The following is a 13,943-nucleotide window of genomic DNA, read 5'->3' on the forward strand; positions in this document are numbered from 1 at the left end:
CAGGTACTTGACAACTGCGACAAATGGCGAAACAGTCTGTCGTTCATAAAGCAGCTAATCTGGAGCATCTTTCTAGTAATGTCAGATGACTGATATAATAGCAGTGCACTCCAATGTTTATATAATTACCACAAACAACCAAGATTACCTTAACGATTTCAGTGGCTTTTGTCTCGCCCCGTCCAGTAACATTAGAAAATGAAAATCATAGGGTACAGATGTAAAGTTATTTTTTCAGTGGCTTGACAACCACAGTAGGAACAAACAGACATCAGTAATCAGAGATTAAATAAATATACTAAGAGCACTTAATTTCAGAAAATAAATTTTAATTTACAGTGTTCATATGTTTTACAATGTATATGCAAGTGAACGATGAACGTGCGACGATGGGTCAACAGTGGCGAAGTTAGTTAAGCGATGCGGTGGCGGGTCATTCATGTAAACCGCTCTCGTGCCGAGAGCTATGTGGTGGACAACGATGCAGTCTGTTGGGCGGCAGGTCCTCTAACCGTGGTAAGGCGCAGGACCGTGGCCAACAGCCGGGTACGCGTATGCGTGGGCGGCGGGAGCGGGGGCGGCCAGGACAGCTGCGTGGGCGGCGGGGGCGGGAGCTGGGGCGGCGTACACCGGTGCGGGGGCGGCGTAAACAGCGGCGTGGGCGACGGGAGCGGGAGCAGGGGCGGGGGCGGCGTACACCGGCGCGTGGGCGGCGGGTGCCGGAGCGGGGGCGGCCACGACCACGGCCCTGGGCGGCGCCGGCGTCGGGTGTCCGATGCGCTTCACGACCGCCTGGAAGCCGTTGTGGTCGTCGGCCGTGTACTCGACGATGCGGGTCGTGCCGTCGGCGTCGATGAGGCTGTAGGCGCCGGTGACGCGGTCTCCGTCGCGGTGCTCGAACTGCGTCTTGGCATCGCCCGTGTGCGAGTCGGCCACGGCGTAGTCGAACTTGTAGCTGGGCAGCGCGTAGTGGTCGTAGCCGACGGCGTGGGCCGGCGCCGGCGCTGGAGCCGCGGGGAGGTGGGCCGGCGATACGATCCCGGCGTGGGTGGCGGCCAGCAGGCAGGCGAGGACGGCGACACTCTGCATCTCGGGCGACTACTGCAGCTGTCCTGGCAACGGGGGAGGTGGGTGTGGTGTGGCTGTGTGGTCGCTGCTCCCGCTTAAGTACGTGTCTAACGTCCGGCAGAGACGGGAGAAAGTATTTCGGCGTCGCGTAACCTTCGTCCTTGGCGGCATTGCTGTAGGAGAGTGTAGAGGTCGCAAGGTGATTGTACCGGAGATCTCAAGGAAGGCCACCAACGTGCGATGCAGTAGCAGTTTCCTAATCGTCACCTGACTTGAGAATGACGAAGGAACCACATCGAATTAAATTACAGCAAAGCACTAACATACACGGACGTTAACAACCGCCATTCCAGGTAACTCTTATAAATATGACTCTCTTGTGAGCCAGCTCATGACGCATTAATGCAACTATTGTCTGCCACAGAACCTTTTTAAGAAGTACTGGTCAGCACAATAATAGACAGACGTTGTAACTCTGTAAATTTATGGTGCGATATGAGAACATATTTACGAGTATTTAAGCTTATGCTATACAGATCTTCTAGAACATATCAGTGTGCAGTAATTGAATGTAAATAAGGATAATCGCAACGGCAGGCTTGTGAAAAATTTGTTAATTTCCATAAACAAGATTTCGATCCTTTTCAGCCACGTCTTCGGTCGAGGCATTCATAGGTTACATATTTATTTTCGTAACGTGATCCTGGGAACAGACTTTGCAGGATGGGCGATACTGCTGTTACTACTACTTTCAATGAAAATCGTTTCGCTCACCTTTATATTGTGTAACATCGGAAACGAAATATTTTAAATAGAGGCGAAACTCAAAGATACAATAGTTTGATAATGTAGTATTCAAGTTGTTCGTTTAGTTTTGAGATTCAGAATGCTGTAAATTGCAATCTGTGTTCCATAATTGCATACGACAGTGTTCAAACTGTAATCGACGAAATATCTGTAAGCAGAAATTTTAATTGTGAAATGTAACCATCTATAGACCATGGCGGTTTTTGTTTTACGGCCATCAGGTCTTCGTCCAAGACGTAATCCTCTGCCTAAAGTTTCGTCTTCCAACGCTGGGTACATCTTCAGAGGATTTAACGACATAAAAAGCAGTTAAGTCTCAAATAAGCGCAAGATACCGAACTGTTTACACGTATCCACTGTCGGCTCGTGACGTCGTCAGATCGCTACCTAACATCGCGGAGTCGCGTCGACGTATACTGTGGAGCCTGTAGTGGGGAAAATTTGGGTCTGTTAGCTTTATTTAGCACTAAGGTCCACAATTTGAATTATTTCAATCCTTCTTCTCTTCCGTTGAAGTTGATTTTGTGCTTTTGAGTTTCTATGGTCTCTCTGTACATACTACCAGGCCAATCATTAGTTCTTGAAAAAACCACAGTATGTTTTTGTATTTTCTGTGTACACTGGGAAGTACGAGGGTAATCGCAAAAGTAAGGTCTCCTATTTTTTATAAGTACATAGAGCTGTTTATTTCTAGAGTGGTTTACATCAGTTTAAGGCTTAGCTATTTTTTGACATAATGACCATTTCTGTCGATGCATTTTTGTAGACGCTGTGGCAGTTTTTGTATGCCTATGTCATACCAGCTCGCCGCCATGCTGTTCAGAAAGTTGTGAACCTCTTCTTTCACCTCTTCGTCGGAGCTGAATTTTACCGGCCAAATGTTCTTTTAACTTAGGGAACAGGTGATAGTCACTGGACGCCAAGTCAGGACTATAGGGTGGGTGGGTGATTGTGTTCCACTGAAACTGTTGCAGGAGAACAACGGTCTGCCGAGCGATGTGTGGGCGAGCGTTGTCATGGAGAATGTGTACGCCCTTGCTCAACATTCCTCTTTTCCGGTTCTGAATTGCCCGTTGAGCTTTTTCAGAGTCTCACAGTAACTGTCAGCGTTAATTGTGGTCCCATTGGGCATAAAGTCGACCAACAATACCCCTTTCCGATCCCAAAAAGCGGTTGTCATGACTTTACCGGCAGGCTGTGTTTGTCTGAACTTCCGCGGCTTTGGCGAAGAACGATACCGCCGCTGGCGTCATTGTTGCTTGGCCTCAGGTGTAAAGTGGTATGCCCAGGTTTCTTCACCCGTTGCTATTGAGTCCAGAAAGTTGTCCTGTTCGGCTGCAAGGTGGTAAGAAATGCGAGGAAAGCATCAACTCGTTGCCGCATGTGATCCTCAGTCAGCATGCGTGACACCCATCTTGCGCACACCTTCCGGTAGTTCAATGTTTCCGTTAAAATCTTGTAAGCGGTGTTTCGAGAAACCTCAGGAACCAACGTGCAGAGATCATCCAAGGTGATCCGCCGATCTTCACGCATGCTTTGCTCAACCTTCAACCCTGTCTCCTCAGAAATTGACGGTCTCCCGCTCCTTTGCTCGTCGTGAATTTCGGTCCGACCAGCTGCAAACTCTCTACACCACTTACGAACAGTTTTACATCCATGCACGACTCACCATACACTTCCGTCAATTGGCGATGGATTTCAATCGGCGCAGTGACCTTTGCGTTCAAAAACTGAATAACTCCGCGCAATTCGCACTTGGCGGTAGCATCCAACGGAAGCTCCATTCTCAACGGCTGCCAAGCCAAGACTGAGCGCCTCAGCGCGGCGTGCGCATGTTTTCACATAGCGCGTGATTCACTCTTCATAACAGTGTGACCAATTGCCACACAAACAGAGTTCTGTACTTATTAAAAAAAAAAAAAAAAAAAAGGAAAACTTTCTTTTGGAATTACCCCCGTACAAGGCATTTTATATACTCGTACTGTTGCATGTCTTCAAATATGCGGCCACCTTTCTTCTTGGTTTAAGGTATTCACAGTAATTACAAACGGAGCGTTAACACCCGCCTTAAGGAGCACAGAAGCAATTGTCGTCTGCACAATACGGATAAATCAATAGTAGCATATCATGCAGTGCAAAGTTCTACTAAGTGTTAAATTTCTCGACGACAGAAATCTGCTCTTTGGTCACTCAGCCATTGGAGAACCGCTGTGTGGGCGTCCTCATCGGTGGAAAACCTCTGTACTCCGTGACTGCAGCGAATCAGTTCCTCGATTGTCTGGCCATTGTCGTCTGTGGTCGATGTCAATGGCCTTACTTGCCGATCAGCATCACCGACGTCTCTGCGGTCTTCGTCAAATTATTGGCAACACTTCACTGCGGCTGCACGCACTATTGCGTTTGAGCTACAACGTGTTTTTTCCACAGTGGACAAACTCTAGAAATTGATCGATGACAGGATTCGGAACAAGAAAGATCTTATGAACTTACGTCCGGAAATGCATGGTTTCCATGCTAGAGACCATTTATTCAGTCACACTTTGTTACACACACTGCAGTGCAATACGCGCTGTACCATACACTCAGAACTACAGTTTGCATAGTTTCCTCCTAGAGGGTGGTACTTTTCCTCATGCCCTAGCGCCTTCTCCTCCCATAGTAATTGGTAATGTTGTGTCGCATTCATTTCTCTTGCTGACTTGCCTTATAGTGGATGTGATACAGCGGCGTACACAATGGTTTCATATTCGAATCGAGAGCTTGCCGACATAGTGTTTACGTACGGAGAGGCAAATGGCAACGAACGGCCGGCAGCAAAGTTGTATCAGGAGACCTACCCCCGCTGACAACAACCCCTGCATTCAATGCTTGCGACAGCATTTCGCCGTTCGTCTGGCACAGGGTCGTTTCAGGAAGCAGGAAATTAAGACGGACGTACCCGAAATGTTCGGACACCAGACTTGGAGAAAAATGTTGTTAACACTGTGGAAGGGGATCTCTGTGTCACTACCAGGCAGCCGGCTCCCCAGCACGACAGTGTGGAACATTCTCTATGATAGTTGTTACTACCCTTATCACTTACTGCGTGTGTAGGGCTTACTAGCGACGGGCTTTCCACATGGGGAGCAGTTTTGTCATTGGTTTCTTCACCAGACAACCACTATTCCGAGAATTGTCTCATCCATCTTATTCACAGATGAGACCACCTTTACGCGGAATGGTATCTTCAACTTTCATAAGTCATCCATGGGATAGTCTGCAGAACCCCCATGATATGGTGACAGTGAATCATAAGCATCAGGAATGTGTGGACCGGAATAATTGGCGATCGTATTTTGAGACCGGTTGTCCTTCCACGGCGCCTAACAGACTGGAACTATCGCCATTTCTCGTAGGTGACTTTGCCTCTCCTGCTGGAAGAAGTGCTACTGATGATTCTAAGGGTTATGCGGCTGCTACATGATGGTGCTCCAGCCCAGTTCGCCGTTAACATCCGGACGCATCTCAATGGTGTTTTCCTTGGTCGATGTATCGGACGTGGGGGTCCAGTTGCGTGGGCTGCTCGTTCACTGGGTCTCAACCTGCACGATTTCTGGTTATGGTGCCATCTGAAAAGTATCGTGTATGCAGAGCCCATTCCAGATGTGGAGACACTGGAGCAGCGTATTCAAGCTGCCTTTGACACTGTTCGGACGCAGCGTGGCCGATGTGAACGTGTGAGACGGAACGTACTACAGGCGTACATGCATGCGTTGAGGCACATGGAAACCATTTTCAACACATTTTGTAACTGTAGGTGCATGGTACAGCGAGTATCAGACCGTAGTCTCTGTAACAATGTACGATTGAATGAATGGTCTCTAGCATGGAAACATGCATTACCGAACTGAAGTATCCTTTCATCGGTCAATTTCTAGAGTCTGTAAACAGTGGAAAAATATCACCCTGTGTATAGGGTGGTCAGAAACAGTCTGAAAAGCTTGTAAACGTATCTCAGGGGAAATTATGCTGGGAAATAATTGTTAAGACAACAATTCGATAGACTACCCCGTTTCCGAGTTATTTAGCATTGAAGTTAACGAATCAGGTCGCTGCGGACGCAAATTCAAGCAGCCTGCCATAAGCGGTGTTGCCAAATGTGTTGTTTGTTTTATTCCCTCGAACTTGACGAAAGAGCTTTTTCTCATCTAGCCTAAATTCATCATATTCAAAAAGGCGCATTTGAACTGGTAATAAGCATTTCAACAAGTAGCAACTCAAATGTTCAAATGTGTGTGAATTTCTAAGGGACCAAACTGCTGAGGTCATCGGTCCCTAAACTTACGCACTACCTAAACTAACTTAAACTAACTTATGCTAATAACAAAACACAAACCCATGCCCAAGGGAGGACAAAGGTGCTTGAATTTGCGCGCGCTAAGACCTCACTGGCTAACTGCAATGCTAAATAATTCGGAAACGGCGCAACGTATCGAATTTCTTTCTTGACAGTTATTTCTCAGTACAGATTCACCTGCAACACCCGTACAAGCTTTTCAGACTGTTTCTGACCACCCCGTATACAGCCACAATTTCATGGTTAACCTGTGTGAAATGTAGAAGTATTGCATGCAATAATCGTAGTGTCTCGCCTACTTCCGCATACCGTGGCGGAACTGTTATCAGAGATAGCGGTTATCGCTAACTGAAACATCCAGTTTTTTGGTTGTATCGATTTTCTTCGATGCCAGTTTAACCGACTATTAAAACCTTTCAAAGTAACGGTTTCTAAAATAACCGTTTTTCGGTTTTTTATTCCTATTACTTCCTGTAATAAACGTAGAAATCAAACAAAGATTGAAAATTTTTGACTCCTTGAGTTTCAAGATAGAAAACAATCAAAATGTTAAATTAAATATGGATTCAGAAGAAAACTTTGTCTGTCCACCTTTCGATGCTTTTTTCGAAAAGTGACATATGGTTTACTACTACTAAAAATCACCAAGATCCTCCTACCGATAATAATTATTTGAAACTCTCCTCAAAAATCATGTTTTACTAGGAGATAACACCACTATTTGGACATTAAAAATAGTCAGTGCTAAAGGTCGAAAACTGAGGCTGAAGAACTCTGATTTTCGTGTTACTTTGTCCGTTTTCAAGGGCTACAAGCGAACTAAGGGATATTATGTAGACATATGCAGTAGATCAATTGTTTTATATTTTTATTGGAAACTGTAACCGAACTGATAATGTTTTAAGTTTTCTCTTTATATTTTGCCGCAAGTTTGTTGTCGATCCTCCCATTTTTATTCTATTAAAGCAAGTGGAGCATTGTGTGTCACTGATTCCGCACTTCGTAAAAATTTCCAGACTAGGTAGGAATGGTACCACTATAAAATGAAACTGATGTTCAACGACGACAGTGAGAAAGTGAGAGATAGATTGTATGGGGGCAGACCTCGCACACTGCATGTACCCGCATACCACGCAACAGGTCACTCCACGTGGTAACAGGTGCACTATTGCCTCGGGCAACACTATACCAAGTCTTATGCCATGTGTTTGTTTCTCTTTTCTGTACGCATTGCTACTAAAACAGCACTGAATCGCTTTCCCAATTTTAGTTAATACCTCTATATTTCAAAGCAATGCAAATTTTACATGTGAAAGTTATTTTTTCTGAAAGATTACCGGCTAACCTCCTTGCCTAGGGAGCCAGATGTAAGTTGATGTCGTCAAGCCCTAAATGAAAATTGTGCAATGGATAACTGGGGATGGGAGCTTGAGAGCGCTACCTAGAGAGCGTGCCCTTTCTGTACGATATTAGGCAAGGGGCTGGAGGGCTCACGCGCTGATGTGTGGGTCCCTTCTACATTCTGTATCTTCTATTTTTAAATGAATTCCTTTAACTGGACTCCTATGTGATTTTTAAGGTATGTTAAAGATTGATGACAATTGGTTACCTATTTATTTTAAACATTATCACTCGATTTTACAGCAATTGTTCAAGTTTACAGATATTACAGTTTTACAACTTACAGCTCGGGTATATTATATACTAATCTGCACGCACATTTCTACGGGCAAGACGGAATTGCGTTGGCCAAATGTATACCACCAAAGTCTCCCAAAAGTTTACATAGGACATCCAGCACGTGAGGAGGATAACGGGCAAACTGGGGCCCAGATACATTAACACAGGGGGTCAAATTTCCGAAATTAAACGAGAACATTCATTTCCTTACACAATCCGAAGCTGGAAATAAAAGAATTAGTACAAATATTCAAATACCTCTCTTCCATGCTTGAACATTGAGACAGACGCACTGAGGGCACGTCCGCTCACTTACCCGTTTTCCGTAACACTCTCAGAATATGGCGGGCACCCGGAGGTCTTCCTGGGCCCCGGTGGAGGGGGTGGTCGAACCACTTGGCCGTGACCAACCGCTCCACCCCAAATCTTGTGACACTGGAATGTCTTTGAGTTTTACCTGCATGTGCTGTCTCTCTGATCCCCTACCCAGGAGTGTGGTTGGCACTACTATACTACAGAATTACTTCCCAACCAAGATTTGGCCACGCTATACGGAAAGGTGTGAGGAGGATTAGGAAAGTTCATGTGCAGATTCACATTCACCTACAAGAAATGCATAATACACGACACATATAAATACGTATTATGAAGCCTGACACATTTCTTTCCACCCGTGCACATGGGTGCAATTTCCCGGTGCGAACGAGCACCGAAACCTGCTGCTTATAGAGCGGAAACTACTGTACCGTTTCAATTCTTTTTTAAAAAAAGGTTTATTTGGGAACGAAAAATTTTAGCACTGCTGCTATGGCTAATTGATGTATCGGTTTTTTGCGCAGTTGTTAGTAAAAAATAAGAACACCTTGAAACATCCCCTTAGAAAAATTAATGAATGACTGTGCTGATAAGTCTCTTACATTATTTGATTTTCAAACAGCTGAGCAAAACTGAACGTACCCAGACATTTCGCTCTTCGCCTATTCTGATCAACACTAAACAGACACAATTTTTTTAGCGCAACGCAATCTGACTTTCTAAAATCCCTACAAAAGAATGGCCCTGACTAACCTATACCTTTCAGGTATCACTTACCTCACAAAAATCTTCATTACTCGAACTACTGCAATACAGCGAGCGCCAATACTGCCAGCTAAACAAAAGATTCTAACTACTGAAGGCACTAACTACTGATAGGCATAGTCAGCAAATGAAAGATTTTGATAGAGAACAAACAATGTATTTACCTTCATAATGTTCCAAAGTCATCTCATATATATATATATATATATATATATATATATATATATATATATATCAGTTCATGATATCCAATACTACAAATTTACTCTTTCTGATGGACACATGTCCAGATCGTCCGCTCTAAAAATTCTGCCATTTCTCTCCCCACATCCACCACTGCTGGCGGCTCACCTCCAATTGCGCAACGCTAAGCGCTGTTAACAGCCAACTGCCCAACTGCCCAACAATGCAGACCAGCCACATGCTGCACACAGCACAGTCAGTGATTTTCATATAGAACGCTGCATGGCATTACCAACATAAAAACCTAAACAGCCTACTTACAACCTGTTATAACGGAGACTATGCAAATACCGAAAAAAACGGTTATTCATAATTAAAATATCGGTATCGGCTTCAGCTGGTCGGTTTTTCCCATCCCTAGCTGTTATCCGATCGCAGCACAACAGTGTCTGCAGTAAACCCACAACACGTACTCTCTTCTTACAATCCCTGACAATCCCTACAGGTAAGCGTTCCAGACTGACGATTAGTGATGAAGAGTCGGTAAAACGTAGGATCTGTAAGATACCTGTTTCGTGGAGGAGTTATACTTTTTTCCGATTCTTCCAGCGGATGAGCATTTGTTTGAGGGTAGCTGCCAGTTGCGTCAAGGGTCGATTGTCGACAGGTCTTCCTGCATTCTGAGTCAATCTTCTGGCGTTACTGCTTCCCTATACACAACAGCAGCATCCACAAGAAGCCTCACTGAGCTTCCGACGATATTCACCAGATCATCTTGAACAGTTAATGACTTCATTCCCTTGAAGTTACTTTCACAGCTTACATTTTCTCCCTGTGAAGAATGACGTGCGAACTTCTACCCGGTAAGAAGCCTGCAAGAAAATCACAAGAGTAATCCAGTATTCGGTAATCTCGTAATTTATTCACTAGGTCAACGTGTAGAAATGTTATCAAACGCCTTCCGGAAGTCGAGTCAACAATCTGGGAGGAACGGATCGAACTGAGTTTCACAAAATCGTTGTTTTCGAAATGTATTTTCTGTTTTCTAAAAGGTCACAGTACGCGCGAATAAAATGACTTACATAATCCTACAGCAGATTTACATTTGCGATATACGCACCTATCCACGACCCTTCTTGAAAACAGTTACAACCCGCGCCTTTTCCCATTAGCTCTGAACGCTTCGTTGCTCCGGCGATTTACGATAAACTGTTTCTAGAAGGGAACAAGTTTCTTCGCATAATCTGTATAGAATCTTACAGGTATAACATCTGGTCGAGTCGCCTGCTTTTCGTTGAGAGACTGTAGTTAATTTCTTATTCCGTGATAACTCTGTCGTTTGCGCTTTCATGTGATTGTTGAAAACAGGAGTCGTATTATGTTTTTCTTCGGCGACACGATTTCAGAATACAGAATTGAGTATTTTGCCTTTCTCTGTGAAGTGTTACCTTATAAATGCGTATAAAAGTAGCCCAGATTATAATTAACGCCTGAAAGCATATAAATAATTTTACGTGTATAAATAAATTTGTGTATTAATTGAAAGATACGATGTACTAATTGGATGATGATTTTTAATTATTCGTGAATTATTTTGTAATGAAGTAATTATGACTTAAAATTTTTAAAGAAAACTCTGTGAAACAAAATGTAATAGGTACATCCGTTTGCCTAACGCTCCCTCTCTTTTGTTCTCCGCTACCGAGATAAGCTTCGTAAGTTGTATGCTTTTGTTGAATAATTATGTTAATTTTGTATTAAGTAGCCGCGTTTCATTTGAAGATCCGCTTCCTTGCTATTAATGTTACAAGCAAGTTTATTATGCTTTTTTTACTCCAGTTTCAGGCTGCATCGAAGAGAAAAGTCGCTGGCTCATTGTTGGGTGGTCACGATCACCTACTGCTTGTGTAGATGACTTTGATCCGTTAAAAAAATTGCATTGTTGTCAACTCGAAAGATTTGTACCAGGCGAACGGTCTACCCAACGGTAGGCCCTAGCAACACGGCTAACTAACTAATTGTTCTCATTTCGCTTGACCCATTTTTCTGTGAACTAAATTTGATTTCATTTAAATATAGAATGAACTTTCTTTGATTTCGAAGGAACTTACTAACAAGATTCTTGAAACATTGCCGTACCTGCCCAACCCCAAAAACATTGCTAGGCACATACTTATGGAAGGTTTATTACACAGTATTTATTATCTACTGATGCTCTACATATTTAAACCCACAGAATTTGGTGCTGACCGTTCAGGTGTTCTTGAATGGCCGGCCGAGTGGCCGAGTGGTTCTGAGCGCTACAGTCCGGAACCGCGCGCCCGCTGCGGTCGCAGGTTCGAATCCTGCCTCTGGCATGGATGTGTGTGATGTCCTTAGGTTAGTTAGGTTTGAGTAGTTCTAAGTTCTAGGGAATTGATGACCTCAGAAGTTAAGTCCCATAGTGCTCAGAGCCATTTGAACCATTTGTCCTTGAATATGTTGCTTGTGCTATTTGCTAAGCAGAAGTACACTGATGAACCGGAAAGTTATGACCACTGTCCAAGCGACATTTAGCGCCATGTGGCCGCGTTGCGGGTACATGACGCGGGATGGAAAATACACTCCTGGAAATGGAAAAAAGAACACATTGACACCGGTGTGTCAGACCCACCATACTTGCTCCGGACACTGCGAGAGGGCTGTACAAGCAATGATCACACGCACGGCACAGCGGACACACCACGAACCGCGGTGTTGGCCGTCGAATGGCGCTAGCTGCGCAGCATTTGTGCACCGCCGCCGTCAGTGTCAGCCAGTTTGCCGTGGCATACGGAGCTCCATCGCAGTCTTTAACACTGGTAGCATGCCGCGACAGCGTGGGCGTGAACCGTATGTGCAGTTGACGGACTTTCAGCGAGGGCGTATAGTGGGCATGCGGGAGGCCGGGTGGACGTACCGCCGAATTGCTCAACACGTGGGGCGTGAGGTCTCCACAGTACATCGATGTTGTCGCCAGTGGTCGGCGGAAGGTGAACGTGCCCGTCGACCTGGGACCGGACCGCAGCGACGCACGGATGCACGCCAAGACCGTAGGATCCTACGCAGTGCCGTAGGGGACCGCACCGCCACTTCCCAGCAAATTAGGGACACTGTTGCTCCTGGTGTATCGGCGAGGACCATTCGCAACCGTCTCCATGAAGCTGGGCTACGGTCCCACACACCGTTAGGCCGTCTTCCGCTCACGCCCCAACATCGTGCAGTCCACCTCCAGTGGTGTCGCGACAGGCGTGAATGGAGGGACGAATGGAGACGTGTCGTCTTCAGCGATGAGAGTCGCTTCTGCCTTGGTGCCAATGATGGTCGTATGCGTGTTTGGCGCCGTGCGGGTGAGCGCCACAATCAGGACTGCATACGACCGAGGCACACAGGGCAACACCCGGCATCATGGTGTGGGGATCGATCTCCTACACTGGCCGTACACCACTGGTGATCGTCGAAGGGACACTGAATAGTGCACGGTACATCGAAACAGTCATCGAACCCATCGTTCTACCATTCCTAGACCGGCAAGGGAACTTGCTGTTCTAACAGGACAATGCACGTCCGCATGTATCCCGTGCCACCCAACGTGCTCTAGAAGGTGTAAGTCAACTACCCTGGCCAGCAAGATCTCCGGATCTGTCCCCCATTGAGCATGTTTGGGACTGGATGAAGCGTCGTCTCACGCGGTCTGCACGTCCAGCACGAACGCTGGTCCAACTGAGGCGCCAGGTGGAAATGGCATGGCAAGCCGTTCCACAGGACTACATCCAGCATCCCTACGATCGTCTCCATGGGAGAATAGCAGCCTGCATTGCTGCGAAAGGTGGATATACACTGTACTAGTGCCGACATTGTGCATGCTCTGCTGCCTGTGTCTATGTGCCTGTGGTTCTGTCAGTGTGATCATGTGATGTATCTGACCCCAGGAATGTGTCAATAAAGTTTCCCCTTCCTGGGACAATGAATTCACGGTGTTCTTATTTCAATTTCCAGGAGTGTATATCAGCGGAGCAGAGAGGAATGAGGAATCGTTCTAGCGACGATACGGGCCGAAAATTATGAAATCAGCTGACTGGCGACATCGACAAAGAACAGATTGTTATGGTCCTGCGGTTGGGAACCAGAGTCTCGGTGGGGCTGGACAACTGTTCACGTGCTACTGTCGGGAGCATCTACAAGGGGCGTTCAATAAGTAGTGCAATACATTTTTTCTCAGCCAGTTTTGGTTGAAAAATGCGGAATTTGTTTTGGAACAGTGTAGAATATTCCCGCTTCAGCTCCGATAGTTTCATGTAGTTCCGATAACATCCGCGTCCGTAGAGCAGCAATAGCGTTACTGCCTACCAAGTAAGGGAGCCCTGGTTCGATTCGCGAGAGGGGACTAGGTGTTGTGTGTGTCCTTCACCATCGACACGCAAGTCGCCGAATTAGCGTCAACACTATACCAGTAGCCGCAGATGCTCACATTGTGACTCTGCAGCGGATTTAGAACCGCTCCCTGAAGACTGGTATGCATATTCCGAGGCGCTTCTCGACGCGCCAACTCCACGAGGACACAGGGATCCTGCCTCTCCGAGACAGGTTTCGCGCCATCGCCAGGAAGTTCTACGAGAAAGTGGGCCACTCCCGCAACTGGCTCATCCGTGGACTGGGCCAACAACCTCATCACAGGCCAACCACGCGTTGCCCTGACCTGCTGAGGGATAAGTCTACTAATCCCCCTCCAGAGTGTGTCTTTCTCGTTTTCAGGTTACACCAGCTAGGA

The 13,943-nt window shown here is 46.0% G+C and overlaps 1 protein-coding gene across 1 annotated transcript in view; it reads right to left on the bottom strand.

Moving 5' to 3' along the window:
• Window positions 1-303: 303 nt before the first annotated feature.
• Window positions 304-13,943, bottom strand: part of LOC124776058 (cuticle protein-like) — a 32,980-nt gene continuing 19,340 nt past the window's right edge. The window contains exon 2 of the mRNA XM_047250902.1: window positions 304-1,083. Coding sequence (XP_047106858.1) covers window positions 508-1,083 — 576 coding nt within the window. The 3' untranslated portion in view covers window positions 304-507. The remainder of the gene's footprint in view (window positions 1,084-13,943) is intronic.

The sequence above is a fragment of the Schistocerca piceifrons genome, chromosome 2, assembly GCF_021461385.2.
Source record: "Schistocerca piceifrons isolate TAMUIC-IGC-003096 chromosome 2, iqSchPice1.1, whole genome shotgun sequence".
In the NCBI taxonomy this organism is placed as follows: Eukaryota; Metazoa; Arthropoda; class Insecta; order Orthoptera; family Acrididae; genus Schistocerca; species Schistocerca piceifrons.